Source organism: Phocoena phocoena, chromosome 19, assembly GCF_963924675.1.
Source record: "Phocoena phocoena chromosome 19, mPhoPho1.1, whole genome shotgun sequence".
NCBI classification, from domain to species: Eukaryota; Metazoa; Chordata; class Mammalia; order Artiodactyla; family Phocoenidae; genus Phocoena; species Phocoena phocoena.
Genome location: NC_089237.1, coordinates 20,033,610 through 20,060,881, shown reverse-complemented (window position 1 = coordinate 20,060,881; position 27,272 = coordinate 20,033,610). Strand labels below are relative to the sequence as shown.

The 27,272-nt window shown below is 50.4% G+C and overlaps 3 protein-coding genes across 3 annotated transcripts; all 3 read right to left on the bottom strand.

Moving 5' to 3' along the window:
* Nucleotides 1-661: 661 nt before the first annotated feature.
* On the bottom strand, nucleotides 662-4,685 carry LOC136138739 (keratin, type I cuticular Ha1-like). Its single transcript, XM_065897565.1, has 7 exons — nucleotides 4,288-4,685; nucleotides 4,001-4,083; nucleotides 3,507-3,663; nucleotides 2,314-2,475; nucleotides 2,094-2,219; nucleotides 1,702-1,922; nucleotides 662-1,097 (listed from the first exon to the last, which is right to left on the bottom strand). Exons 1-7 carry the CDS (start codon nucleotides 4,630-4,632, stop codon nucleotides 944-946), a joined length of 1,248 nt encoding a protein of 415 aa, XP_065753637.1. The 5' UTR covers nucleotides 4,633-4,685; the 3' UTR covers nucleotides 662-943.
* Nucleotides 4,686-12,919: 8,234 nt separating this feature from the next.
* Nucleotides 12,920-26,469, bottom strand: LOC136139056 (keratin, type I cuticular Ha2-like). Its single transcript, XM_065897976.1, is given in 9 exon segments — nucleotides 12,920-13,052; nucleotides 21,617-21,673; nucleotides 21,675-21,832; nucleotides 23,242-23,367; nucleotides 23,447-23,485; nucleotides 23,487-23,609; nucleotides 24,922-25,078; nucleotides 25,242-25,324; nucleotides 25,954-26,469. Coding segments are annotated over 9 exon segments (1,392 nt in total).
* LOC136138325 (keratin, type I cuticular Ha8-like) lies at nucleotides 13,928-18,400 on the bottom strand. The gene is given in 7 exon segments (XM_065896986.1): nucleotides 13,928-14,081; nucleotides 14,335-14,441; nucleotides 14,518-14,664; nucleotides 14,977-15,073; nucleotides 16,405-16,487; nucleotides 18,091-18,252; nucleotides 18,254-18,400. Coding segments are annotated over 7 exon segments (897 nt in total).
* Nucleotides 26,470-27,272: the final 803 nt, after the last annotated feature.

Genomic DNA, 27,272 nt, shown 5'->3' with positions numbered 1-27,272 from the left:
TTTCATTATGTGCCTCTCCCCTCCCCACCATCCAGGGTCTGCACAGAGCAGGTATCCAACAGACACTGGTTGGATTGAATAGAGGAAGGCGGAAGTATTAAAGGAAAAGTTGGGGGGTTCTCTGAGCCCCAGATGCAGGGAGGGGAAGTGAGCAGCGGTAGCCCAGGCTGATAACGATCCCCAGGAAGGATATCAGAAGGAAGGAGGAAGTCCTGGACACAGTACGCAAGCCAGATTGGCCCTTTGCTGCGTGGTCCTGAGGCTGCCTGAATGACCAGTAACCCAGATAATACGGTGCTGGACCTAAAACTTCCTGCTGAGAAAAGATGAGCTTTCCAGAGCCTCTTTCCAGCCCCCAGCTCATGCCTCCTCACTTTAGATTTGGATAAAATCGTCTCTAGGAGATGTCCTGGTCAAGAGGGGTGAGGAAGAAGATCCAGGAATGGCCAAAGGGAGATGGAGCAACCCCGCAGCTGCCCTACCCTCTCTCCTGCCACCCTGCCTCACCTGTGGGGTCAGGATGCCAGGCCAGCCATCTGCCTGCCAGGCTCTCATATCCAAGAGTGAGGCTATTATAGGGCTCTGCTTTCAAGTGGCCCTTTCATAAAGTGCTCAAGTGATGGTCATGGTGAGACAAATGAATACCAGTGAGAAAGGCATCTGCTTTGCCAAGGAAATCAAGTTTATTAGGAGGTTACAAGGGAAGGCTGCTGGCACGCGGGAGGGCTCTCTGGGCTAGCTAAGAAGAAACGGTCTCCAACGAAGGAAAGGGTAGGCAGGGAATTATCTGGAGTAGGTTGGGTGAGTTTCTTGACCACCTCCCTGGGGCAGCTCCAGCCATGCAATTGTGTTTTCTGGCCCATTTGGTGGAATGAACCAGGGCCAGGTCAAAGCTCTGGGACACTGGGCCCTGCCTCCTTGCTCCTCTGGCAACCACTGGACTCTAGCACGTGTAGGAGTTGCAGGGCCCGCAGTGGGGGCGGGGGACACAGGGCGAGAAGCGGGCAGTAGGAGCACAGGGGGTGCAGGCACTGGAGTCGCAGGGCATGATGGTCTTACCACATGCATTGGTCGTGGCACAGGGGTTGCAGGGCAGCCTGGAGAAAAAGAATGATATGGAAAGCGAATTGAGGGCGGCTTGTAATATACACCAGAGAGACCCCAAGTGTGGACTGCTCTCTGGGACTTGGCCTGACCTGTCACAGAGAAGGTCATGGGCTCACAGGCTGCAAAGCTCACTCTCAATGCTAACGGTCTCCCTGTCATATCATGTCCGAAGTGCTGGACAGAGGCTCAGAAACTCCAGTCTCAGCTCCCAGCAACGTCCATTCCTAGCCGGTGACCTTAGATAAGTCACTTACCTTCTCCAGGCCCCAGTGCCTTCACCTATAGAATGAGGAGAATACTGGTCCTGCCTGCCTGACGGTAACAGGGCAGATAACGTAGCATGTGGAAATGTAACTTCTACACATTACGGTATTGTTAAGATGTAAGAAATATCACTGATCACGTATCAGTGTCATCAGAGTAGAATGCAAAGAGTTTTAATGACAGCCATATTGCTTTCTGAGCTCCGTTTGAGCATGTCTGGTGTGAAGGCATAATTTCCTCTCCAGGGTATGCAATCTTTGCCTGGAGTCCAACTGAGAAGTACGCCTATATGTGCATAGCTTCGCCCAACACCGGCAGCTGAGTACTCACTTGGAGTCCTCGCTCTCCAGCAGCCCCCGGTACGTGTTGATCTCACACTCCAGCCGGGCCCGGACATCCAGCAGCACCCGGTACTCCTGGTTCTGCCGCTCCAGGTCCCTCCTGATCTCCGCCAGCTGGGACTCCACGTCGCTGATCAGGCACTGCCCCTGGGCCAGCTGGGCGCTGTAGCGGGCCTCCGTCTCCGTCAGGGTGTTCTCCAGAGAGTCTCTCTGTCGTGCAGAAGGTAAGGAAGGTCACAGAGCTGCTCCTGAAAGGGCTTCTCCACAGGATGCAAAGAAGTCACAAGCTCCAAGAGTTAAGGAGAGGATGGCCCAAAGGCCAGCTCGGTGCCTCAGACTCCCCGACCTCCCCTTCTCACCAGGAGTTTGAACAATACCCACCAGGTTGTGCTGGGTCTGCAGCTCCACCTCCAGGGCATGGACCGTGCGTCTCTGCTCAGTGATCTCCGCCTGGTAGGACTGCAGCTGCTCCAAGCTGGACACCACCTGCCCGTTCAGCTCCTCGGTCTGAAACACCAAAGGGGAGAAGGCAGGATCAGACCCTGTCTGAAGGGCCCTGAGGGGCCGAGGGGCCTGAGCGGCCAGGTGCTGAGAGGCCCACCTGCCTGGTGAACCATTCCTGCACGTCCCTGCGGTTGCTCTCCACCAGGGCCTCATAGTGAGACCTGGTCTCGTTGAGCACATTGTTCAGGTCCACGGTGGGGACGGCGTCCACCTCCACATTAAGGTGGTCTCCAAGCTGTCTCCGCAGGGAGTTGGCTTCCTGTGGATGTAGAAAAATGCAAGAGTGACTATCCTCAATAAAAAGTGGACCCAAAGAAATGGCACTGCTTGTCAAAGTCCTGTTTGTCTATTTCCTCGGAAAAGACTTTTAGTGGAGCGGCTGTGACAACAGAAGGCAAAGTGGTCTGCGTTCCATGTGTTCAGCTCCTTCCCACCATGACTGTGTCATGGCACTTGGATTCAAAAAAAATTCCCGGGCTTCCCTGGTGGCGCAGTGGTTGAGAGTCCGCCTGCCGATGCAGGGGACGCGGGTTCGTGCCCCGGTCCGGGAGGATCCCACATGCCGCGGAGCGGCTGGGCCCGTGAGCCATGGCCACTGAGCCTGTGTGTCCGGAGCCTGTTGCTCCACAACGGGAGAGGCCACAACAGTGAGAGGCCCGTGTACTGCCAAAAAAAAAAATTCCTAAGGATTTGCTTGGGGGCCACTCAAGGATGGATGAATGCCCAACTTTCCCAGTTTGCAGACTGTCTGCAGATGACCTCATAAGAAAAGGAATTGGCTGTATAATTTCAGATTGTATATCACAGCATTTTTGCCATCAGGTAAGATCTTGGCATGGCCCCTCCCAGGAGAGAGAAGGAACCCCAGATCATTCGTCATCAAGACTTTGAAAAAGTGGAGACTCCAGTTCACCAGGATTGATATTTTGGCTTTGAGGGGAAAGAGAAATGGCTTTGCATGGCGTGATCAGAGCAATGCTGGGACTCCTCCCGCAACTCAGTAACCAATCAAAAGCAATGCTGGGACTCCTCCTACAACTCAGTAACCAATCACAAGCCCATGGAGGTGCCCTGGGAGACTCAAGTGAGGCACCAGTTCTGAGTGAAAGACAGCTTATCTGGGAACATGGATAGGTTTCATCTCTCAATGTTTTCTTTTATCCTGAAGTTTTGGTGTTTTTGAAGGAAATTTAAAAGATTCTTATTCCTGATTCTGCCACCCCAAATCACTAAAGCCACCCTCAGCCTGAAGCTGAGTCGGGTTTCTTCATTTCTCATTTCTGGTCTCACCTCCTCGTGGTTGCTCTTGAAGCAGAGCAGCTCCTCCTTCAAGGACTCCGCCTGGACCTCCAGGTCGGACTTGCACAGGGTCAGCTCGTCCAGGATCCTACGCAGGCCATTCACGTCCGACTCCACCAGCTGCCGCAAGCCCAGCTCCATCTCATACCTGCACGAGGACAGGGTCAGAGCAGTAACTGGTAGACCTTGAAGACTGACAAGAATGACCTTGGATAAACCCACTCACCTCTTCTTCCCTCTTTCGGCAATGAGTAGACCCAAGAGGCAGAGGGTTCTGGAGGCTCAGTCAAGACCCAATATTGATTCAAAAATTGATTTGAGTCCTCATCCACTTTTGTGGCTTCTTTCTTGGTTCCCCCTAATCCTCTGCGGGACCCTTCGCAACTGATGGATTGAACTGCCGTTCGGTAAGCTACGGAAATCCCTTTTCTTTCACTAGAGATTGAACGAAAGAAGCGGACCCGTGTAAATTCTGAACCACTCACTTGGTCCTGAAGCCATCTGCGGCCAGCTTGGCATCGTCAATCTGCACGACCAGCCTGGTGTTCTCTGCCTTGGTGCAAAGGATCTAGGGAACGAGAGGTTGCTAAGTGAGGATTGAAAGTAAATATGAAACCATCGACTTCTTGAAAAATGCTTAAAAAGCCATTTTGAAGATAAAAGGAGGAAGAAAGAATCACGATGGCATAGATGCAAGAAACACAGTTCTCTCCCACAGATTGAGAATACTAGCAAACTTCCCCTGCTTAGAGATGACAACGAGGCCCCTCACCTTCTGCTGGAGCTCCTCGATGGTCCGGAAGCGGGACTGGTAGTCGGGACACACAACTTGTTGTTGCTGGCTCCGCTCCCGGATGCGGCTCTCCAGCTCTGCGTTGTCCCGCTCCAGCTGGCGCACCTTCTCCAGGTAGCTGGCCAGCCGTCCGTTCAGGAACTGCATGGTCTCCTTCTCGTTGCCGTTGAAGGAGCCCTCACAGAAGCAGCCGCCGTTGCCCACGTTGACGGGGATGTTGCAGGACCAGGGCAGGGTGGAGCTGTGGCAGCTGCGGGACACGCAGGGCCGGGAGAAGCAGCTGGAGCTGCAGCTCAGGCTGGGCAGGGAGCAGCTGTAAGGCATGGTGATGGAGGGAGTGAGGTGACCGGCAGAAGACAGAGTCCAAGTTCTCCAAGGAGCTTTGGAGTCTCCTGCGTCTGGGGAGCATTTATACCCCATCCCCAGAGGGTGTGGACGCAGTATGTAATGTCTTTTTTCTTTTTACTTCTTCACTGCTTTTCAAATGCCCTTCCCTTCAATCTGTTATTGGTCTTCCTCAGAAGAGTCCCTTGTCCCATAATGTTTTTACTTGGCTTCTTGTTAAGTCAGGACTCCCCTTCAGGCTAGGCACCCCTGAAATCAGAGTCCTGCAGTAGACCTTCAAAGAGGCCACACGGTCTAGCCCAAGTATCTGCCCTTGACAATTGGGAGTTAGTCCATCTAATGACATTCTTTTGTGTCACGTGATCTGGTAAAACCATAATCAGACTCATCTCCTGACACACCTGGCATTTCCGGGGAGGGACCAAGATTGAATCAAGGAACAAGTTGCATTAAGGGGCAGCAGTAGACTCCCTTTCCGTCTGCTTTGAGAGAAGAATCCTTCAATGATTTAGCACCCCAAGCCTTGAAGACTTGAGCTGGATAAGGATTGACTTGGGCCATGGCCAAGAAGGATGGACAGCTGTTTGTATAATGTTACCTGCCTATCACTTAAAAGGACTGTAATTGGAAAAGAATGTAAAAAAAGAGTGGATATATGTGTATGTATAACATACATGTGTATGTATACATATGAGAGGCACTTTGATGTAGAGCAGAAACTAACACGACACTGTATATCAACTATACTCCAATAAAAACTAATTTTTTTAATAAATAAAAAGTTTTTAAATGGACTGTAGAGGAATTTTAAAGTTAGAGGCTTTGATAATTAGTTTGACAACAAGGAAGATTCTGAAAGAAGAGATCATTTAGAAAGAAGGCTGAAAAAATGCAAGCTGAGAGATCCGGACAAATGCATTGAAACTATCTAAGGAAAGTATCTGGAGGCAGGTGTGAGAAAGGAATAAGGCAGTGCTTGCCAAGCTTTTCCAATGAGGTAGCCATAGCATTAGAACAAAGTGAGCGGTAACTGGAAAAGTCAGGAGGTAGCCCAAAGGAGCCTCCTCAAGCACGAAAACATCGTGTTGGCTTTAACATAAAATGTTTTAAAATTCCCGGTTAGACTTTCTAACGTTTTGCCCAATCCTCCAAGTATAATCGACACACCAGGAAGATGCCCCGTATCCTCTCCTAGACTCCCACCATCAGCCTTACTGTGTTACATGCAATCTGGTTTAAGAACCAAAGGTTGAAAAATACCAAGGGGTGGGGCGGGGTGGTGGTCATGTCATTGAATCCAAGGACCTGGGCGCCCTGGAGAGAAAATGAGGAGACACGGCTTAGGCAGGGGATTTTGCAAGGCAAGCTTGGAGTCATTTAGGGTTGATTTGGGAGGTGAAGGAAGGCACCAGAAGGTCTGAGGAAGGGGTGACCCAAGTTCTGAACATACAGAAGTTGCATAATTATAGGCACCACCAGGTACCACCTGCACCCTGGGGAGCCGCACCCCAAACGCCGCTGCGGCTTTGGCTGCCTGCCATAGACAGTTTTATTGACAACTTATTGGAGTCCTTCTCCCCATTAAGCTTTCATGATAGTATTCACGTGGTGCTCTGTTTAAGTCTTGGATGAAAGGTCCTTCATCCACCCTCTCCAACACCATTATCGCTGCTTATTATAACGCCATTCAGACCAAAAGCTCCAGACTTATAATAAAATCAAAGTCTCTTTGTTTTCCTCCAAGCCAATTAAAGGGGGAGAAATAGGTGGGCAGGCATCACTGAGACTTCCCGGAGAAAGGACGCGAGGCTAGGAGCTCCTGTCTCACTCATCCGGGCTTGGGACAAATGGAAAAAACCCTGGGAATCAGACTGATGGGCATTCGCTCCTAGGGAACAGCACAGGCCTCCTGCTTCCCAGCTCTTGTAGGCCTGCTCCAAAGCACTGGCTTTCCAGCAAGTCGCTGTTTCCGCAGTCCTTCCTCCCCACCCAGGGAGCACAGACTAAATACCAGCAGCGTCCTCCAAGCTCTTCGGTCTTATCTACTGATTGGCCAGTGTAGCAACGTGGAGGCTTTAAGCAAAGGAGAATGTTTAGGTTCTAAGTATGAGAAGATTCAAGGATTGGGTCGACAAAAAAGCAAAAAGAGACTTTGCATACAATGCAGAGAGAGCAGAGAAATGGGGAGAGATGGAAACAGGGAGAGGTGTGTTTAATAAGAGAGATAATACGAAGAAGAGGCAAGGAAGAAGCCTGGAAGGGATCCTCAGGAGCACGCCAGGCCATGCTGATCAGACGAAGCTAGCCCATCTTCAAGTGAGGGAAGCTGCAGGGTGGAAAGCTGAGAAGCAGCCAGAACACCCTGAATAGATGCACAGAAGAGTGGTTCACCCTGCGGGGTGTTCTGCAAGATGTAATTGACTCAGAAAAGATCTACAGACGTGAGACCACAGCTTCTGAGGCCTCAGACAGAAATGGCATTGTTCCAAGATGTCCAGACCAGAGCATTACCTCCACAATCCAGTCTGAGATTTGTTCATGGCTGAGAAATGCACTGCTGTCTACACCCAGGCTGCAAAATGTTAAAAAGGGGCACTGCTGCCTGTTCCTGAATGATAAGAGTGTGGGGAGGAGAGAGGAAGAAAGGAACAAGGGTAGTCTGGCCAGCACGGCTTCAGGTCACGGCCAATCGGCAACCACACAGAAGACGCAGCAAAGAACAGGTTACACCTGTCACCTGCCGGCTTCTCTGGAGATACCTTTTTTCCCTGCAGAAGGTGAATGGCCCAAGAATTCAGGAGCAAGACAGCAGATGAAATGGCTGGTAAGTAAACATAATGCTACCATCCCTTGTAAATCTAGCTTCTTTCTTGCAATGTTTTCAGACTATCAATAGACTTGAGTCAATTTGCTTCTTGAATTAGTGGGGAAGATGGGACCATGGGGTTATAAGGTCTCCATGGCCTCACACATATTAAGAGTAGACTTCATGTACTCTCTTATTTCTTAATTGAAATACTTGCAAATTTGATTCATTCAGAGAGAAACTGAGCAGACAAGGGACTATCAAATCCACTTTTTTATTTAGTTCAGTTTTTTCAAAACACATCTAATGAGCAACTTCTCCATTGCTGGCCATGGGACAAAATTGAAACAGAAGAATCACAGTTCCCTTAGTAGATTATATGTTTATGAACAACTCAGGCTAAAATGTGTCTCCAAAATATATGAGAAATAACAAGATAAGGAAGTGAGATATTTAAAAGGTGTGAGAGGGATGTTTGGAAATATGTATTTAATGTAATTAGAAAACTGTATATATGACATTAAGGGCAGCAATCATTTGTTGAATTTCTACCAAGTGCCTGGCATAGTACCAGGACAGCAGGACGGGGGCTGGGGGCTGGGGGGCGGGGAAGGGGGATGCTGGTGTGGGAGAGGAAGATGACATGCTCTCAGTCTTGCTGAGCAGACAGCCTTGTGGATCAGCTCTAATGCAAAGTAATATAATTGAGCCCTTCACCTCCCCTCTGAAGAAAAGTAATTCCTTCCTTCCCCCCATCCCACTTTTCCCACACCCATCCCTGCCCCAAACTCCAGGCAGGCCATTTCAACCCAGTTCGTGATTCTCAGCCAGGAGGTGAGGGATGAGGCCATTTCAGATTATCTCCCTGTCCCCCAAAGGAGATTTGTTCGTGATTCCACTCTCTAGGTGACTCAGAGAGGACTGATCTCATTAGAATCCTAATCCCTCTAAGAATCTTTTCTTCAACCAAACCTGGTAATGAGCTACTTTGATACTGGTTCTTGCTGCTTTGGAGTCCACAGGGTGGTGGCCCTGCAGCATCCCCGTGGGATCTGTGGTCATTAAGGTGAGTTTCAAAGCAGGTGAAAGAGGCTTCCAGGGTTGGGGTGTGGGGCAGCGGAAAGAAAAGAGGCAATGCTAAGTCAAGCAAGTGAAAGAGTTTCTTCTTTCTAGAAAAGGGAATGAGACTAGTGGAGAGAAACGGAGGTGACACGTGACCCTGCTGGTGAGTAGACACAGTCCTCCACCCTCAGGATCAGAGAGAGCTAATGGGGGTAGAGGGATCGTGGTGGAGGGCCTTGGAGCCAATGGGAATGATCAAGGCACATGTTTAGGATGTCCGAAAACCAGGGGTGGGAGAAGGGGTGAGGGAGATAAGGGAGATTTGGGTACAAAAACTAGCCTAAAGGGGGTGCCTCCGCTGAGGAAGGCCAGGAGATAACCAAAGGCCAGAAGCTCAGCCTGCAGTGTGGTTGGGTGGGGAGGGCATTGCAGGGTGGGAGGAAACACCAGAAAGATTATCCTCGAGGAGATTCCCGGGCCCTGCAAAATCCGTCTCAACTACCTCACGCCAGCCTTGGAGAGCAGGTCTGAACAGGAAGTTTTATCCAGCAAAGTCCTTAGCAATTCGGTGCAGGTAAAGGGCAACGGGCCGGGAATGAGAAGACTTGGGCTTGAGTGAGACCAGCTGTAAGACTCGGGGGGCGGAGTTCATTTCACCTCCCTAACCTTGAACTTTTTCCGCTGCAAAATGGGGATTGTGAAGTCTGTTCTGTCTCTCTCAGGGTTTGGGGGTGAGGGGCTCAAATTGGATAACACATGTGAAAGGGCTTTGTAAATGGTGAAATGATGAACACACGTAAGGGGTTCTGACTGTTTGTCTTCTTCTCTTCCTCAATGGACAAAGTGGTCATAGTAATGACAGAGGGTGGACTGGCCTTCTTTGTTGATTCCCCACCATTAAAATTGCCAGGGTCCATTGACATATATACATTACCAAACGTAAAATAGCTAGCTAGTGGGAAGCAGCCGCATAGCACAGGGAGATCAGCTCGGTGCTTAGTGACCACCTAGAGGGGTGGGATAGGGTGGGAGGGAGGGAGGCTCAAGAGGGAGGGGATATGGGGATATACGTGCGCATATAGCTGATTCACTTTGTTATACAGCAGAAACTAAGACAACATTGTAAAGCAATTATACTCCAATAAGGATGTTAAAAAATAAATAAATAAAATATAATATTATTGAGAAGTTTTTTTTTAATTGCCAGGATCCTCATACTATTTTTAGATACCATAGAACGTTCATTCTTTGCACCACCCTTTATGGCATAAATTCTCAGACGTGAAAGAATTCTCTGGCATAAACATTCTCTTATTTCATGCAAGGAAAAAGAATCAAAAACGTTGGGGTGATTATGGTTCTGTCATCCTACTGACACAGTCTGAGACCTGGCCTCTGTAAAGCACAGTGGTTGAAAGAACAGTTGCTAGAGGCAGACTACCTGGATCTGAACCCTGGCTTCCCCATCTAGTAGCTGTGTGAACTGGGCACGTTACTTAACTTTTCTGAGCCTTGATTCTTCATCTGCAAAATGGAGATAACAATAACCTTGGCTTCATCAGATTGCTGTAAAGATTAAATGAGTATATGTATATAAACTTATCCCTAACTTAGATCAGTGCCAGGCTCATAGTAAGAGCTCAATGAATGTGAGCGTCCATGACAATGATGATGAAGCTATGTGATGCTGATGGTGGAGATGATGACGATGATGGTGATGGTGACGATGATGAAAAGGATAGTTGTGGTGGCGGTGACGGTAGTGATGATGGTAATGATGGCACCTCCCCAAGCATAATCATCCCCTTCACCCGGCGTTTCTTCCCAGGAACCCAAACCACTTCACACGTACACGCACACACACGCAAGCAATGTCTCATCAAAGCTAATGTTTTAATTATAGATGACGGTCAGGGCATTGGATATGAACTTAAGAAACAATCATCTTGGGGCCCCACTGACTCATTTCATGTCACGAGAAGAATCCCTCCATCACCGAATGACTCACCTTCTCTCCCTCTCCTTACATGGGAAGAACATGGTGGAGCAAGAATAAATGGCTTTATTTTGTTAGACAGCTTTGAACTTGTTGGATGAAAGGAGCTGTTTAAGTACAAAGGAAGAGGTGACGGTGTTTGGGCCAGGTGCTAAATTAAGACTGATCAAGATTGCTTTTTCTTATTGGGACCTACGCTTGGGTAAGCACCTTAGGGATGCATCACCTGTACCCAGACACCTTTACGCTTGGGAAAAAGAACAGAGGCACCGTGGAAGGGAAGAGAGGAAAGGGTAGACAGCCTCTGACCTTCCAGAGCTTCCTATGATGGAAGTCTTGATGGCTCTTAAGCAAATCAATCCTGTCTACACAGACGGTAGCCAACAGGTAGGATTCTGGGCTTGAGAGCAGTTGGAGGTACAGCAACCAAGGCCTGGCTTAAGCTCTCTCCACCCCTGGGACTTGGGACTGTTTTCACTCCCGCATCACGACAGGCTGGACTCGACAACCATCAGCTGGACTTTGTAAATTTCTCAGCAAGCTACTCTGATTCAGAGAGTTCACGGAGTAGAGAAGGAAGACAAGAACGAGCTGCTGGAGTCAGTGTGTTAGCTCCACTTATAGTTTCACTGATTAATAAGACCTAGAAAGAAGGGAGTCATCGAATTTGGAGGCTAGAAGACCCCTACAACCATCGTATCCAGCTCCATCAGCTGCCTGGCGACCTTCTTAATGTCCCCACCAGCTGGTTATAAAGGCCCTCCTTGAATGCCTCCAGTGATGGGGAACTCACTGCTTGGTCAGCTCTAATGCTGGTTTCTGAAGACATGCTCTTCTCATCCATGGCTGCCTAAATATGGAGCTTCTGGTTCATGTGGCTATTGGCTTCAAGTTCCAAGCTGGGCGGCTGCCAGAAGGACTTGCCAGCGGAGCCTGCGGGGGAGCTTTGGGTGGGTGAGTTTTTTTTTTTTTTTTTTTTTTTTTTTTTTTTTTTTTTTTTTTTTTATAAACACATCTCGTTGTCTTGTTTTTTGCCAGACAACCTTGTTTTATTTTTTATTTTATTTATTTATTTATTTTGCGGTACGCGGCCCTCTCACTGCTGTGGCCTCTCCCGTGGCGGAGCACAGGCTCCGGATGCGCAGGCTCAGCGGCCATGGCTCACGGGCCCAGCCGCTCCACGGCATGTGGGATCTTCCCGGACCGGGGCACGAACCTGCATCCCCTGCATCAGCAGGCGGACTCTCAACCACTGCGCCACCAGGGGAGCCCAGGGTGGGTGAGTTTGATTGACCTTTTCTAGACTGACGGTGTCACCGGCTCGGCAATTTAACATGTTCGCACTATCTCGATGGGATAAAGAGTTCCTCACCCATGAGATCAGGAGGGTGAGGCCCAACCCTTCTGCAGTGGGTCTGGCCAGTCGGGATCTTACTTCACAAATAAACCCCCCTTACACGGTGATTCTTAAACTCGAGTGTGCATGGAATCACCTGGAAGCCTCGATGAAACAGACTGCTTATTAAGAAAGTCTGGGGTGGGGCCCAAGAGTCTGCATTTCCAGCACGTTCCCAGGGGATGTTGGTACTACTGGATGGAGGACCACACTTTTAGAACAACCACCCTAAACCTTCTCATGTTTAATTTTTGGCCTCTTCAAAGCTTTCAAAGTATGGGCTTTGGATCTACTTCAGAGAAACTGGGGTTCAAGCCTTGATTCAGCTACCAGCTGAAAGTAGTAACAGCCGCTCCCTCTTTGCAGGGTTTTCGTGGGACCCTGTGTCACCGTGTCTATAAAGCCCCGACACGGTGCCTTGCGATGGCTTCATCCAGATTAAAGGGGGACTTTATTTAGTCTGAACGAGTCTGTATTTTAAAAGCTCTGTGTATATGGCTCTAAACAGGCTTGGTCAGGTCAAGAGCTGGGTATCCCTCATCTGTGCCATCTCGCTGCAGTTCCACTTTTAACCACGGTCCTCACTGGCTTTGCCATCTTCCAGAACCACTCTGGTGAGTGAGCCACAACCCCTGCTTCTACAGGAACGGTTGCATCACGGTCTGGATGGAGAAACAGACCAGCAGGCACTGGGCTCCTTATGCAGCAGAAGTAAAGTTTATTAGCAAAATAAAAGCGAGGTTACCCTCCCCATCTCAGAGAGATCAGGAGGCAGCAGAAGAGAGAAAATGGAGCAGTCAGGACATCCTGAAGAGAGGAAGCACACAAATCCAGGGGCTAGGGCTGAGCTACCCGGCTGGAAAGCCCGTCAACAGAGAAGCACTGCCTGGCTTCAGTCTCCCCCAGGCTGGCTGGGGAAGAAAGGCCTCCGATGGCAGGACTGGGGGTTGAAGCCAAGGGACTACAGACATCTCCCATTTTCTGACATCTCTGGCTGAGGAGTAATTCAGCATCGAGGCGATGAGCAAGGCCCACAGGAGGCCCGAGAAGGCCCGAAAAGGCAGGGCGAGCAGGGGGTACAGGCTGCAGGGGCCACACAGGTGCTGGAGGCTAGGGTCGCGCACATGTTGCAGGGGAGCCTGCAGAAGAAAAAAAGGTGCTTAAGTATTGGCATGAGAAGTGTATGAAAATCCAAAATAAATAGGCACTTTAGAATTGGAAGAGAAAAGGGGGCTTAGAGGGTACAGGTCCCTCTAGGCCTAGAGAGGGGAGTGACTTGCCCGGAATTCACAGTGAGGCTGCGGCCAGAGCTCAGAGCGCCTGTGTGCAAAGCCGGTGGCCGGCCACTCTCTTCATTTAAACACAGCCCCTGGTCCTGTTCCTTATTTCTCACAGGGGTGTACTATCTGTCCTACCTTTGTCACAGCGTTACTGAGGAACTAAAATGAGAGAATAGATACCACTGCCCCATGCAATATTTTTAAAAGCTCCTGGAATATTCCAGAGAGAATTTAGCAAAACCTAAATGCACAGAGCCCTCAGTATTTTAGCCCCTGTGGGAGTGACTAGCACCTGGGAGCATAACATGGGCCACAAAATGGACGGCATGCGCAAGGCACAGGGATATTAGCTCGGTGCTTTGTGACAGCCTGGAAGGGTGGGATGGGGAGAGTGGGAGGGAGGGAGACGCAAGAGGGAAGACATGTGGGAACATATGTATATGTATAGCTGATTCACTTTGTTGTAAAGCAGAAACTAACACACCATTGTAAAGCAATTATACCCCAATAAAGATGTTAAAAAATAAAAAAATAAAAAAAAAAAAAAAAAAAAAAAAAATGGACGGCATGAGCTGCAGAGGCCCTGCACACCCTCCTCTACGTCCAGGCAGCCCACCAGGCTTACTGGGTAGCAAGTTTGTCCCCAAAGGTGGGGTCTGCAATGCCACGCCTCCTTTAGAGTCATTCCTAATAAGAGGTCTCTGCTGTTACACATGATATGGACACAAACAACATCAGGCTACAAACTTACAGTCCTCAGTCTCCAGAAGGTTCCAACATGTGGCGATCTCACCCTCCAGCCAGGCCTTGACGTCCAGTAGCACCTGGTACTCCTGGCTCTGCCACTCCAGGTCAGCCCGGATCTCCGACAGCTGAGCCTCCACGTCGCTGGTGAGGCACGCATCTGGGCCAGCTCAGTGCCGAGGCGGGCCCCGGATTCACACAGCCAGTTCTGCAGACCAAAGAAAGAGGGAAAGAGGTTAAAAGTTATCGACCCTGTCCTCAGTCTCTTCAGAAAGACTATGACACCCCAAGCCATTGCCAGGCCCCAAGAAAAATCCAGTCCTCAGCTGTGACAGCTAGCAACGCGCTGTGACTCTTCCTTGTAGACCTTAGGAGACGTTTGCAGAACCTCCCTCACCACATGAATGTTCTTGCGTCCCCATCTACGAGAGTGTTCTCGCAAAGGTGAGGAATCAGGTTAAAGCTGGGTCCCTGGTCTGTATCTAAGTGACGCATGTACCGAACCTGGGAATTGCCCATGGGAAGTGGGAGCCCAGCTGAGTGCCCACAAAGGAACTTCCATGCCCACAAAGGAACTCACCAGCGTGAGCTGAGCCTGCAGCTCTACCTCCAGGGCCTCGTACCGGCACCGCATCTCCTCCAGCACACCGCCCAGGTCCACAGCGGGCACCACATCCAGCTCAGTCTGGAGCTGGTCCCCCAGCTGACACTTCAGAGCGTGGACTCCCTGTGGACATAGGAGGATGTCCCATACATGGGGCCCCCACTGCCCTCTACTCAAAGCCTCACCTCCCACTTCCCATCCCCTCCAGCGATTTCCCTGCCCTCCTCTGAGGATGAGGTGCTGCCTGCGTCAGCATAGCAGCTTCCAGAGCCTTTCAGTGGGCGAGGTCCCACGGAAAGCCAGAGCTCCCCTTCAAGGCTTAACAGCGAGGCACGAGCTTCCACCCAAGCAGGAGGAAGAGCCTCACTGCTTCCTCCAAAGGAGCCTGAGTTCACCCCCAGGACGTCTCCACGTGTCACACAAAGGGCCCCGCACCTGCTTGTGGTTCTTCTTGAGGCAGAGCAGCTCCTCCTTCAGGGACTCCAGCTGGGCCCCCAGGTTGGCCTTGGCGAGTGTGAGGTCGTCCAGCGCCCTGTGCAACCCACAGACGTCGGCCCCCTCCCCAGCTGGCAGAGCAAGTGCTCCGTCTGGTACCCTCACCAGGGCAGGCACAGGAGTTGGGGTTAGAGAGCAGAGGGGCCCCAGGACACAACCTACTGCATGCCTTGCTGGCCTTCCCTCTGCCCTCCAGTTGTGAGTTGGCGTTTCCTGTGCCGTGCACTCACAGAAACAGCAGGGTGATCCCCACTCATTCAATACTAAGCACCTAAGACAAGCAGGCAGAGTGGCCGGTACTGAGGACACCAGGATGGACCGTGGTCAACGCTGCCCTCATGGGCAGATGGCCAAAGGGGAGGCTACAGAGCAGCCAGGTGTGCCCACTGTAAACCGTCCTCTTCCACGCCCCCAGCTGAGATGGACCCTGGATTCTCTCCCAGATTAGAAGCCAAACTGGCAGAACGAGAGAAAGGAAACGGCTTCCTTAACTCTGGAGGAGTGAGGCGTCCACAGTGCCCAGAAAAGAGACAATAAAATATAATGTCCTGGGCTTCCCTGGTGGCGCAGTGGTTGAGAGTCCGCCTGCCGATGCAGGGGACGCGGGTTCGTGCCCCGGTCCGGAAGATCCCACATGCCGCGGAGCGGCTGGGCCCGTGAGCCATGGCCGCTGAGCCTGCGCGTCCGGAGCCCGTGCTCCGCAACGGGAGAGGCCACAGCAGTGAGAGGCCCGCGTACCGCAAAAAACAGCAAATATATATATATATATATATATATATATATATATATATATATATATATAAAATATCCTTCCCTGCCTCTACATTGGACCCTCTAGGGAGTATAAACCCTTTGACCTTCACATGCCTCCACTGCAGGCTGTGGACCATGATTTCTGTCATGAATAATTAGTGCTCACAAATTGGTCGAGCTGCAGTGTGGAAACACATCCTTTACCAAGGCAGCGGAGTTTCGCATGAAATGACCTCGGGGTAGGAAATGCGGGGCCAAGTTCTGGTTCTACCACTCGACAGCCGTGCAACTTCTGGCAAGTGCCATCAGGGCTCTGAGCCTCTGTGTCCTCACGAAGGAGATGCCTTCACTGCCCTGCCCCCCTCACCCGGTTCTTCTTACATAGAATCAAGTGGAGGATGTGTTCCAAATCACGTTGTAAATTATAAAAGTTAAATAACTGCAGGTGGCCAGGGGTGTTTTCTCAAGACCTTGGGCTTAATGCCCTCTGTTTACTCCTGCTGTAACTGTCGGTTTGGAATCTTGGTCGATTACATCTCCTATACCAAGTGTCTCACGAGAGAGAAGTCCAGGTAGACATCTGGCCCCTCCCCCAAGTGTGGTACCCCGACTCACTTGGTCCTATTGTCATCAGCAGTCAGCTTGGCATTGTCTATTTGCACGACCAGCTTGTTGTTCTCAGATTTGATGCACAGGATCTGGGAAAAGAAAGTACACTCAGGGATTTGCTTGTTCCCAGAGCCATCTATGGCCTCAGTCAAAGGAAGCACCATTGGCTGGGTTCAAACTACAACATCCTCTTGGACAACACAAACTCCCAAACATGTGAGCTATGCTGATGTGGTACAGGAGGGGCACATGCAAGAGGAGGCGTGGCAAAAGGTGAAGGTATAGAGCCAAAAGAAGCAAGAGATGGAAGGTAGTAGCAAACTGAACATATAGCAAAGACTTAATTTTATTTTGCCAGATATGATGCTTTACCTGGTATAAACAAGATGTGGAATCTAAGCCACAGAACAATGGAATGGTTATTACACTTTCAGATAAGGTGGGATCCATTCTTAATAAGTCCCTTTCACCGGTTGGTCAACCTCCTCAAAGGTCTTCCCTGAATCTACCCATAGCTCCATGGCCCTCAGTCTATTTTTTTTTTTTTTTTTGCGGTACGCGGGCCTCTCACTGTTGTGATCTCTCCCGTTGTGGAGCACAGGCTCCAGATGCGCAGGCTGAGCGGCCATGGCTCACAGGCCCAGCCGCTTCATGGCGTGTGGGATCCTCCCAGACCGGGGCACGAACCTGCGTCCCCTGCATCGGCAGGTGGACTCTCAACAACTGCGCCACCAGGGAAGCCCAATTTAATTTTGTTTTTTGCCTTAGTCTTTTTTTTTTTTAACATCTTTTTTGGAGTCATGGCCCTTATTCTGATATTCTTTGTCTTTCTGTCTCCAAAACTAAGATGAAGTCTCTTAAGAAGTATTGCATTATAACCAAAGGGGACAGCAGATATACGTAAGAGACCAATATTACTGAATGGATATACACTGGCTCATAAAGGACATTAGAACATACTCCCTTGACCCCTTTTCCTGCACCAGAACTTAGGTTGCACTGTTTTTCGCAACTACAATTTAGGAATTGTAAGCACTGAAACTCAGAAAGCGTAAACTCAGAGTCCTGGGGAATCAAATCCTACATCTCATCCTTTTCACGTTCACATTCACCTTCACTCAAGAGATTCTCTTCCCACAAGTTTTGGGGTTAGCAGATACAAACTATTATATATAGACTGGATAAACAAAACGTGGTCCTACTGTATAGCACAGGGAACTGTATTCAATATCCTGGGATAAACCATAATGGAAAAGGATATAAAAAAGAATTTGCATACATATGTATAAGCGAATCACTTTGCTGTTCTGCAGAAATTAACACAACGCTGTAAGTCAACTATACTTCAATTAAAAATAATTTTATCTGTGGCTGGTTCCACTGCCAATCCAGACCCTGAACATTTAGTGCAGGGTCAGTCATCTTTTTCTGTACAGGGCTGGATAGTAAATCTTTCAGGCTTTGCAGACCATGAATCTCTGTCATGACTACAGCACAAAAGCGGTCACAGACCATACGTCAGTGAGTGAGCATGGCTGTGTACCAATACAACTTTATTTACAAAGTCAAGCAGGAGGCTGAATTTGGCCTAGGGACTGTTGCTTGCCAACCTCTGATTGGGAGCATCGCAAACCCCACTTTCTGCTGCAGCTCCTCGATAGTGCAGAAGTGGCTCTGATAGTCCAGACACACGGTGGCCTCATGGCATTCGCTCGACTCTTGGATCTGGGTCTCCAGCTCCATGTTGTCCCGCTCCAGGTGGCGCACTTTCTCCAGGTAGCTGGCCAGCCGGTCATTCGGGAACTGCATGGTCTCCTTCTCATGGCTGTTAAGGGAGCCTTCGCCATAGGTTCCTGCAGATTCCGATGTTGCCAGGAATGTGGCAGGTCCCCAGCAAGGGGCAGGCGGCATCGCAGCTGTGGGCAGACAGGGGCTGGGTCAGCCCAGAGGGGTTGTTCCCACTGGGATTCAGTTGGCGTGTGCCAGAGTGGCTGAGAGACATAGGGGGGCATTGTTGACCTCTGCCCCAGGCTAGTCTCCAATGTCAATGGAGGAGACACAGATGTTTCTTACTCCAGGAGTGTTGGTACAGCCCAGGCAGTGGGATGAGCTGATGTAGGAGGAGGTTATGGTGGGCTGAGGACGCACAGGAGGTTCAGAGCCGCTGGGAAGGCCAAGCCACTGAGTCTGACAACCCTCTTCCCTCCCGGCCCTTTTAAACCCCATCCCAGGTGGGTGTGGTCTCCATGCTTTGACCTCCCTGCTTGATTCTCTACCTCCTGTTGCACCATCACCCTGCTGCCCAGCTGTCGAGTTTACCATTCGGAGTTCCTTATCTCATTAAAGGAATGTGGATGAATCTGAGGTGCCTCTTGGCTCTCTGATATCAGGTTGGCTGTGGGTGGGAAGTCAGAAGCTTTTTATCATTTTAAAAGAACAGAAGTCCTTTCAGCCGTCAGATGTTTGTGCTTTGACTGGGGTTGGCCTCCTTGTTGATGTGTCCACGCAGAAGGCATGACTATTCCTGTTGGTTTTTGGAGCAGCAAGAGAGACAAACTTCTATGACTACAGTGGCATTGACCTGGGTGAGAACTCAACCAGCCTTCCCTACCCAGGGAAGAAATTGATTCTTAGTAGATGTTATGGGCTTCTTGATTAACAAGAAGTTCTGTATTTCTTCTTTCTTCAGTTGTTTGCCTTTTGGTCTCATTTTAAGAGGCAAAAAGACTATGAAGTCCACTCGTTCAACACATCTCCTGGCACATCCTATATGCCAGGCTCATACCTGACACACAGTTGGTTACGTTCCTGTCCATCGGAAGCACGATAACTTGGGTAGCCATGGGTGTCTTAAATAGTGTCTAAGAAACTCATCAGTATGAGGGTGACTCTGAAGACCATGCCTGATCCAGACCAAAAACAGTGAGCTCAAGAAGCCAATAACAAACAAAACTGAACAATAATCTTTTGGAATATCATATAAGAACTTGACCATGAAACTCAAAAGATTTGTAGTATCAGAGTCACTGCAACCCCTCTTCCTGCCTTACTTCCTTGATTCTAAAGTCTGTTATGATAGGAGAACCTATCATGTGTGCTAGGGAATTTATCAACCATATTGTCTATATCCTTCCTACACCGTATAAAGTGGGTATTCTTTTTTTTTTTTTTAAGTGGGTATTCTTATCTTAATTTTACAAAAATAAATAAATAAGGTTTTGAGGACCAGAGATGTGAAGTCATTTTTCTTGGCTCAAGCCAATTATAAAGTGTCAAAGCCGTTCTCAGTATCTGTTTCCTTCCACTCCAAAGCCTATTCTTATTCAACTTGACTTCCACCAAATCCCCTACCCTAGCCCCCAACAGGAGAACAACTGTGTCGTTGCCAGAATTAAGAAGAATTAAAAGGCTCAGAAACTGGGCAAGAAGTTGAAATTAAGAGATAAACAAGGGACTTCCCTGGTGGCGCAGTGGTTGAGAGTCCGCCTGCCAAAGCAGGGGACACAGGTTCATGCCCCCGTCTGGGAAGATCCCACATGCTGCGGAGAGGCTGGGCCCGTGAGCCACGGCCGCTGAGCCTGCGCGTCTGGAGCCTGTGCTCCGCAACGGGAGAGGCCACAACAGTGAGACGCCCGCGTACCGCAAAAAAAAAAAAAAAAAATACAGTACTGGCCAGATGAAACACATTTCAGGCTGGATGTGGTCCTCAGGCTGCCTGTCCTGTCTCTGGGCTATTTGGCCTCCATCCAATGTTCAGTGTGTTGTTGCTGGGTTTTTTGGGGTTTTTTGCGGTACGCGGGGCTCTCACTGTTGTGGCCTCTCCCGTTGCGGAGCACAGGCTATGGACGCACAGGCTCAGCGGCCATGGCTTACAGGCCTAGCCTCTCCGCGGCATGTGGGATCTTCCCGGACCGGGGCACGAACCCGTGTCCCCTGCACCGGCAGGCAGACTCTCAACCACTGTGCCACCAGGGAAGCCCCCGTATTTTTTTAAATTTGTTGAAAAGGTTTAAAAATCAGGAGAACTTAAAACATTTGTTTTAAAAGAACCTAAACATTTAAAAGAAATGCAGCTTCCCAGCTTCCCTTGAATGATGAGAAGATCCAGCAGTACTGAATCGTCATCATATGCGGTAGAAATGGCCCTGAGGAGGCAGCACCACTTTCACTGGACAAGCCATAGCTCCCTGGTTATCCACTGTCCCACAGTGACCCATGTCACTCACGTATGGTCATGGCCTAGTTCTTGAAAAATATTTGACTTTGCAACCCTTGCCCTGGAGGGCAAGATTCTAAATGGCAGAGAAGCAAGGCTGAATGTCTACCTACAATCATCAGCCCACCAGCTATCCAAGGCCCAGAGGTATCCTGCATCCAGGCAGCCACCAAGCCCTGTCAATTCTGCCTGTACCACGGCTGGGGGCGGATGCCTCCAACTGCCCAAATTCAGACCCTCCCCATTGTTTATTACCTAGACCACATCCAGGGCCTCCTGAATGGCTCCCATGCCCAGCCCTTCCTCCCTCTCTCTCCTCAGCCCTTCCTGTTGCCATCTGTGCCATCTTCCTGAAGAGCAGCTTTGAGCTCTCATTGACTTGGTCAAGAAACGTTTACTGAGCATCTACTATGCACCAGACGCAGGGGATAAAAATATTTTTTCTCTGAGTTCCAGTTGTTTACCATGTAGCGAGGAGCTAGGCAGTTAAGCAAATTCTATCATTTCCTCCTCAAAAAAAAGTTAAGGCCTCCCAACTGCCTATAAAATAAAGCCCTCCCTCCCCAGCATGGCCTTTGTGGTTCACCGTTGAATGGGGCCCAGCCGATCTTTCCTGTCCTCCTTTCCACCACAGCTCAACACATGAAGCTACATAATCCTTCCAAGTGCCCAAAACATCCACCCTTCCCCAGTATGATCTCCAGTGGCATGTCTGTCTCCCTGGAGGTGGAAAAGGCTTGAGAACAGATGCTTTGCCATCATCCAGCTCAGTATCCCCCGTGGCACCTGGCACACGCTGAGCACTTAGAAGGAGTCTGCCAACTTGGAATGGAGTAGAATGGTCCCAATGGGCCAGGTGTGGGATGGCAGCATGAATACCTGTCTGACGTCTTTGGATCATCCCGGCTTCCTAATCCCTTATTAATCATGACAGGGGTGTACCTTATGGGTAGATCCAGTTGCTTCCTATAACCTCCTCCAAACCTCTCACAGCCCACGTACTCGCAGTCCTCGCTCTCCAGCAGCCCCCGGTACGTGTTGATCTCAAACTCCAGCCTGGACATCCAGCAGCACCCAGCACTCCTGGCTCTGCCGCTCCAGGTCACAGTGGATGTCGGCCAGCTGGACCTCCAAGCTGGTGATCAGACATTGCATCTGGGCCAGCTGGAGGCTGTAGCGGGCCTCCGTCTCTGCCAGGGTAGAGTCCAGAGAGTCTCTCTAAGGCAAAAGGAAAGACAAAATAGCTGTGAGGAGAGGACCTATTTTCCATGACCTTAGAAAGAACCAAGAAACAGCCACTGTGGAAGACAGTATGGAGGTTTCTCAAAAAACTAAAACTAGAAATACCATATGACCCAGCAATTCCACTCCTGAGTATATATATGAAGAAAACAAAAACATTCAGAAGGATATATGCACCCCAGTGTTTATAGCAGCATTATTTACGATAGCCAAGACATGGAAGCTACCTAAGCGTCCATCAACAGATGAGTGTATAAAGAAGATGTGGAGTTTATATACACAATGGGATATTACTCAGCTATAAAAGAGAATGAAAAAAAAAGAGAATGAAATAATGCCATTTGCAGCAACATGGATGGACTTGGAGGGCATTATGCTAAGTGATATAAGTCAGAGAAAGACAAATACTGTATGATACCACTTATATGTGGATTCTAAACATACAATAAACTAGTGAATAAAACAAAAAAGAAGCAGACTCACAGATACAGAGAGCAAACTAGTGGTTACCAGTGGGGAGAGGGAAAAGGTGAGGGGCAATATAAGGGTAGGGGAAAAAAGGGTTATTATAGAATTATGTGAAATCACGCGTGTGAAACTTCTGAAAATTGTAAAGCGCTATAGAATTTAAAGAATCTTCCGTTCAACTTTTTAAAAAAAGAAAGAAAGAAAGAGCCGAGAAGAGCCAAGTCTCTCCTTGGGTTTGGGAATGACCCCTCCCTACCTGAGTCACTGAGGAAACTGAAGCCCAGAAAGGTCAAGTGACTTGTTCAATGTTAAACAGCTGGGAAGTGACAGGCCAGGGTTTGAACCTACGTTCACGTGACGCTAAATCCCTTATTCCTTCTTCAACCTTACTCAGGCTTCAGGCCTTGGACCTGAGGTTCTCCAGGCTCCCCCGCTACAAGCATCACTGAGATCAGTGGTCTTCAACCCTGGCTGCACTTTAGAGTCATGCAGGAGACGCTAAAAAACACCCATGCCCAGACCCCACCTCCAGAGACTCTGATGTAATTCATCTGGGGAAGAACCTGGGCATGGAGAGTTTTTAAATCTGCCCAGGTGGGGTTGAGAAGCATGGGTTTGGAAGGGCAGGCTAAGCAGAGGACAAGCCTTCTTGGAAGTGTTTGACAGGGGCCACCTAACCCACATCAGATTTGAAATATGGCCCTTTTATCTCTGAGCTGGGTCTTGGGAGAAACCTCCCTGCAGGAGAGGTCAGCTGGACAAGCAATGGTGGTGGTTAAATCTGGACCTCCTCCCCCTCGCCGTCCCCCTCCTCCCGCCTCTTCCTCTTCCCCCTCCTCCTTCCTGGATGCCTGCCCCTACATTCAGTGCTGCCTGAGATCCAGAGCTGGGAGACAGGTGCCCACAGGCACATTCACCAGGCTGTGTTGGGCCTGCAGCTCGATCTCCAGCGTGTTGACCGTTCGTCTCAGATCATTGATGTCTGACCGGTAGCTCTGAAGCTGCTCAGAGCTTGTGGCTACCTGCTGGTTAAGTGCTTCCATCTGCAATGCGGGAGACAGGAGAAGGCTGGGGGTGCCTCTCAGGGATCCTGGGGAGGCCAGCCCCCTGCGAGAGGCCCGCCTGCCTGGTGAACCATTCCTCCATGTCCCTGTGATTAGTTCTCCACCAGGGCCCCGTACTGACACCACATCTCTTCCAGAACCCTGTTCAGGTCCACGGGGGTTGCGGCGTCCACGTCAACGTTAAGGCGGTCCCCAAGCTGGCATCGGAGGGCATCGACTTCCTGAAAAGACACAAGAACACCAGGCAAGTGTGAAGTCGTGAGATCCTAGATCACCTCCCCAAGGAAATGTGAGAAGATGGAGCAAAGGATGCTAAAGATCTCTGCCTTAGAGGGGCCCTGTGAGGACTGCAGCCACTCTGCAGCACCCCGAGGGTCTTTCAGCTCCACCTGGACACCCCGTGATGGGAGAGGCTTCCTATAGCTTTGGCAGAAGCCAGGAGCAGCATCAGGGTTTGTTTGGTCCATTTGGACTGAAATGCGACAACTGTGCCCTGTCCCCCCGTCCCCCCTCCCAGCCCGCGTTCATCCGGGAAGGAGCACTGCAGGAGCCTGGCTTTACTTGGTTCAAGGCCCAAGTGAGAGCAGGCGCCTCCCAGGCTCCGCTGCCAGGAAGAGAAAGTTGCTGCTGAGGCTGCCGATACCAAGCGATAACTCCTCATTAGTGGCCTCCTGGGGCAGCTCCCAGTTCTCTGATCTAGATGGGGTGAGTCAGGTGCCTTCGGGCGCTCATTGAGTATATGGTAACATTGTTACTTTACACTTCAGCCTAAGGAAACCCAGCCAGGATTCGGAGGCACTTGTGCTTTCAACTCCCAAGTTGAGAGGTTGAGTGTCAACCCAGGGAAAGAGGTAAAAAACACCAGAGCTCAGGTGGGCTTTACAGCATACAGGTGCCCAGGGTAGAGGGGTTCCCCTCCAAGGACCTACAGGAGATGAGGAAAAATCAGAAAGCAGAGGGTCGACCTGTGGCTTTTGGATTAAGTGTATTATATGCAAACAGAAGAGAGGAAGGGGAACAAGGATGGGGAGAGAAAAAAAGAAGAAAACCACTGCAGTTCACCTCTCCCTTAGACGAGGTGGGGGCCACCCCCCGCAGTCCAGCCTAGCAGAGACGGACGGGCCATTCCATGTTGGTTCTAGAAAACAACCCCCTCCAGCCCTAGTGGGCCACTCTACCCCTGTTATGCAGCTCTCATGAGAAAAACAAGTCACCACAAGCCCTTGAGAGTCACGCCAGTCCAGGAAATGCAGAAGCGAAGGTCGTTAGCATTTCCAAGCACCAACCAAAGGACAGGCGTTTAAGACCTGTGACTTCATTGAATTCTCACAGCAGCCTTGTTGATAGAGTCAGCCCCATTTTACAGATGAGAACATAAAGGAAAGGTTACAGAAGGGTTAAATAAATTGGGCAAAGTCACGTATACAATCTGTGGTCGACCTGGGAATTTCAGCCCATGACTACCCAACCCCAAATCCCACGTTCTTCTCACTGGGCTCCCCAGGACCACCTCAGTTGGACTTCAGGCCTCACCTCCTCGTGGTTCTTCTTGAGACACATCAGCTCCTCCTTCAGGGACTCCACCTGCATCCCCAGGTCGGCCTTGCACAGGGTCAGCTCATCCAGCGCCCTGCACAGGCTACTGGTGTCGGCCTCCACCAGCTGCCACATGGCCAGCCCCATCTCGTACCTGCGTCAGGACAGGGTCAGCGACTGAGGGGTGAAACTGAGTGCCAACCCCAGGGAAGACCTTGAGCCACTGGCGCTTTTCCTATTGTCTATGAAACTAACAGAAAGCTGCCCCCAAGCATGTGCCAGGAGACAGGGTGCCTCCATCCCCTGGCCGAACTCACTTGGTGCTGAAGACGTTGGCAGCCACCTTGGCATTGTCGACGTACGTGATCATCCTGGCATTCTCTGCCTTGGTGTACAGAACCTGGGGGCCACAGCGCACAGAGGGGGTCCAGGACAAGAAGAAGGAAAAGGAACCCAAGTGAGGAGAACCAGTAGTCCTGCAGCCATCCCTGCCGAAGCCTCTGGAACTCAGGGATATTCAGTGAACGGCAAGTCCTCAGTAAACGTGAGGTTTATTTTTCAAGCACCTGGGTCTTCATAAATCTGAATGCCCCATTTTGAATGCAACGAGCAACGTGGGAGGAAAAACTCTGTTAGACATGACAGTTAGAAGGGTCCTTAACAAGCACTCAAGTTTACCAAAAACTCACCACGTACCAAGGGCTGGCCTAAGCACTTTACCTGTATTAACCCATGGAAACGTTTTGACATAAGGACCCTTATTATCCCCATTTTCCAGATGAGGAAACTGAGGCCCAGGGAAGGGACCTCCTAGAGTCGCGCAATGAATCCATGACAGAACTGAGACTAGCTCCCAGGCCTCTTCCCATGTGAAGGGCTCTGGCTGAGCACTCGAATTATAAGATAATCTTGCGCCCTAGGGATGTTTCTTTTCCCTGAACGTAGCTTAAGAAATGAGTGAGATTCAAATCTGGAAGGCCAGCTCTTTGGGTCTCCTTCCCAGGGAGTCTGTTCACCCCTTGCCCTCACCTTCCGCTGGAGCTCCTCGATGGTCTTGAAATAAGACTGCTAGTCAGGACCCAAGGCAGGCGCTTGAGACAGGGAGGCGTCTCGAATGCGGCTCTCCAGCTGTGCGTCGTCTCGTTCCAGCTGGCGCGCCCTCTCCAGGTAGCCGGCCAGGTGGTTGTTCAGGAACTGCATGGTCTCCTTCTCGTTGCCATTGAAGGAGCCCTCAAAGTATCGGCTGTAGGAACCCATGGAGCTGGAGATTCTGCTGGTCGGGTGGCAGCTGCCGGGCTGGCAGGAGCTGGCTAGGTGGGCCTTGGAGAGGCAGGTGGCTGGCCGGTAGGGGGTGGGCGCGCAGACAGAGGGCACGCACATCCCGGGCTGGCAGACATAACCCAGGCACAGCTCCAGCCGGCAGCTCGTTCTGCTGGAGCAGACAGAGGGTGACTGGGGGCAGCTCTTGATGGAGGCTGGGGAGCAGTTAGACGTCGTGTCGGAGAGGCTGCAGCTACGTGAATTGTCAGTGTCTGCCAACCCCATTCTGCTCGGGCCTTTTTATATACCCTTGGAGTCAGGGGGCTTAAGCTAGAAGATCACCAGGCCCAGAGGAAGCTGCTAATTCATTTGTAATTTGGTTTCCAATAAGGAGTTCCTTTCCTCGTGAAAGAGGCCACGCTTGTCATTTGGCTAAGGCAGGACTCCGGGCCCCCGTCATTGATGACCGGGTGAGAGCCTCAGTTTACATCTTCAAAGGACCGGCTCCAGGCCCAGGCCCTCATGTCTAGGGTGGGGCTGCCAGGCCTGGCTCTGTGCGGCCAGTGACATTGCCCCCTGCGGCCCCACCTGCTCTGCCCCTGAGAGAGGCCACAGTTCTGTGGGGCAGCGACCCCTCCTTTAAGTGAGATCATTCCCTGCGGGAAGAGGAGGCCCGGCCCCTTAAGGAGGAAATGTGTGGGTGACGGAAGCTGCACCGATACTGGCAGTGGTGTGGATCCAGGGAGGAAAGAAAAAGAGCCTCTGAGTCTTATAAATGTGCACCATCTTCCTCCCAGGGGAAGAAAATCATATCAGGGAGGAGAGAACAAACTCAGCACAGCCTAAGAATCAGGGACCTCCTTTCAGCCGGATGCTACTGAGAAAGAGAGAGGTGAGGACCCCAGTCTCGGGAAAGGAAGTCAATGCCATGAATATCTCTGTGAGCAGACGCTCTATCTCGACCATCTCTGGATCCTCCCCTTCGTTTCTCACTGCTCCACGTACAGAGAGTTCGATTATTGTTTGTTGAACAAGCTGGAACTGGCTGTGCCCTCACTTTCTGCAATGGGGGGGGCTCACTCTGGGAC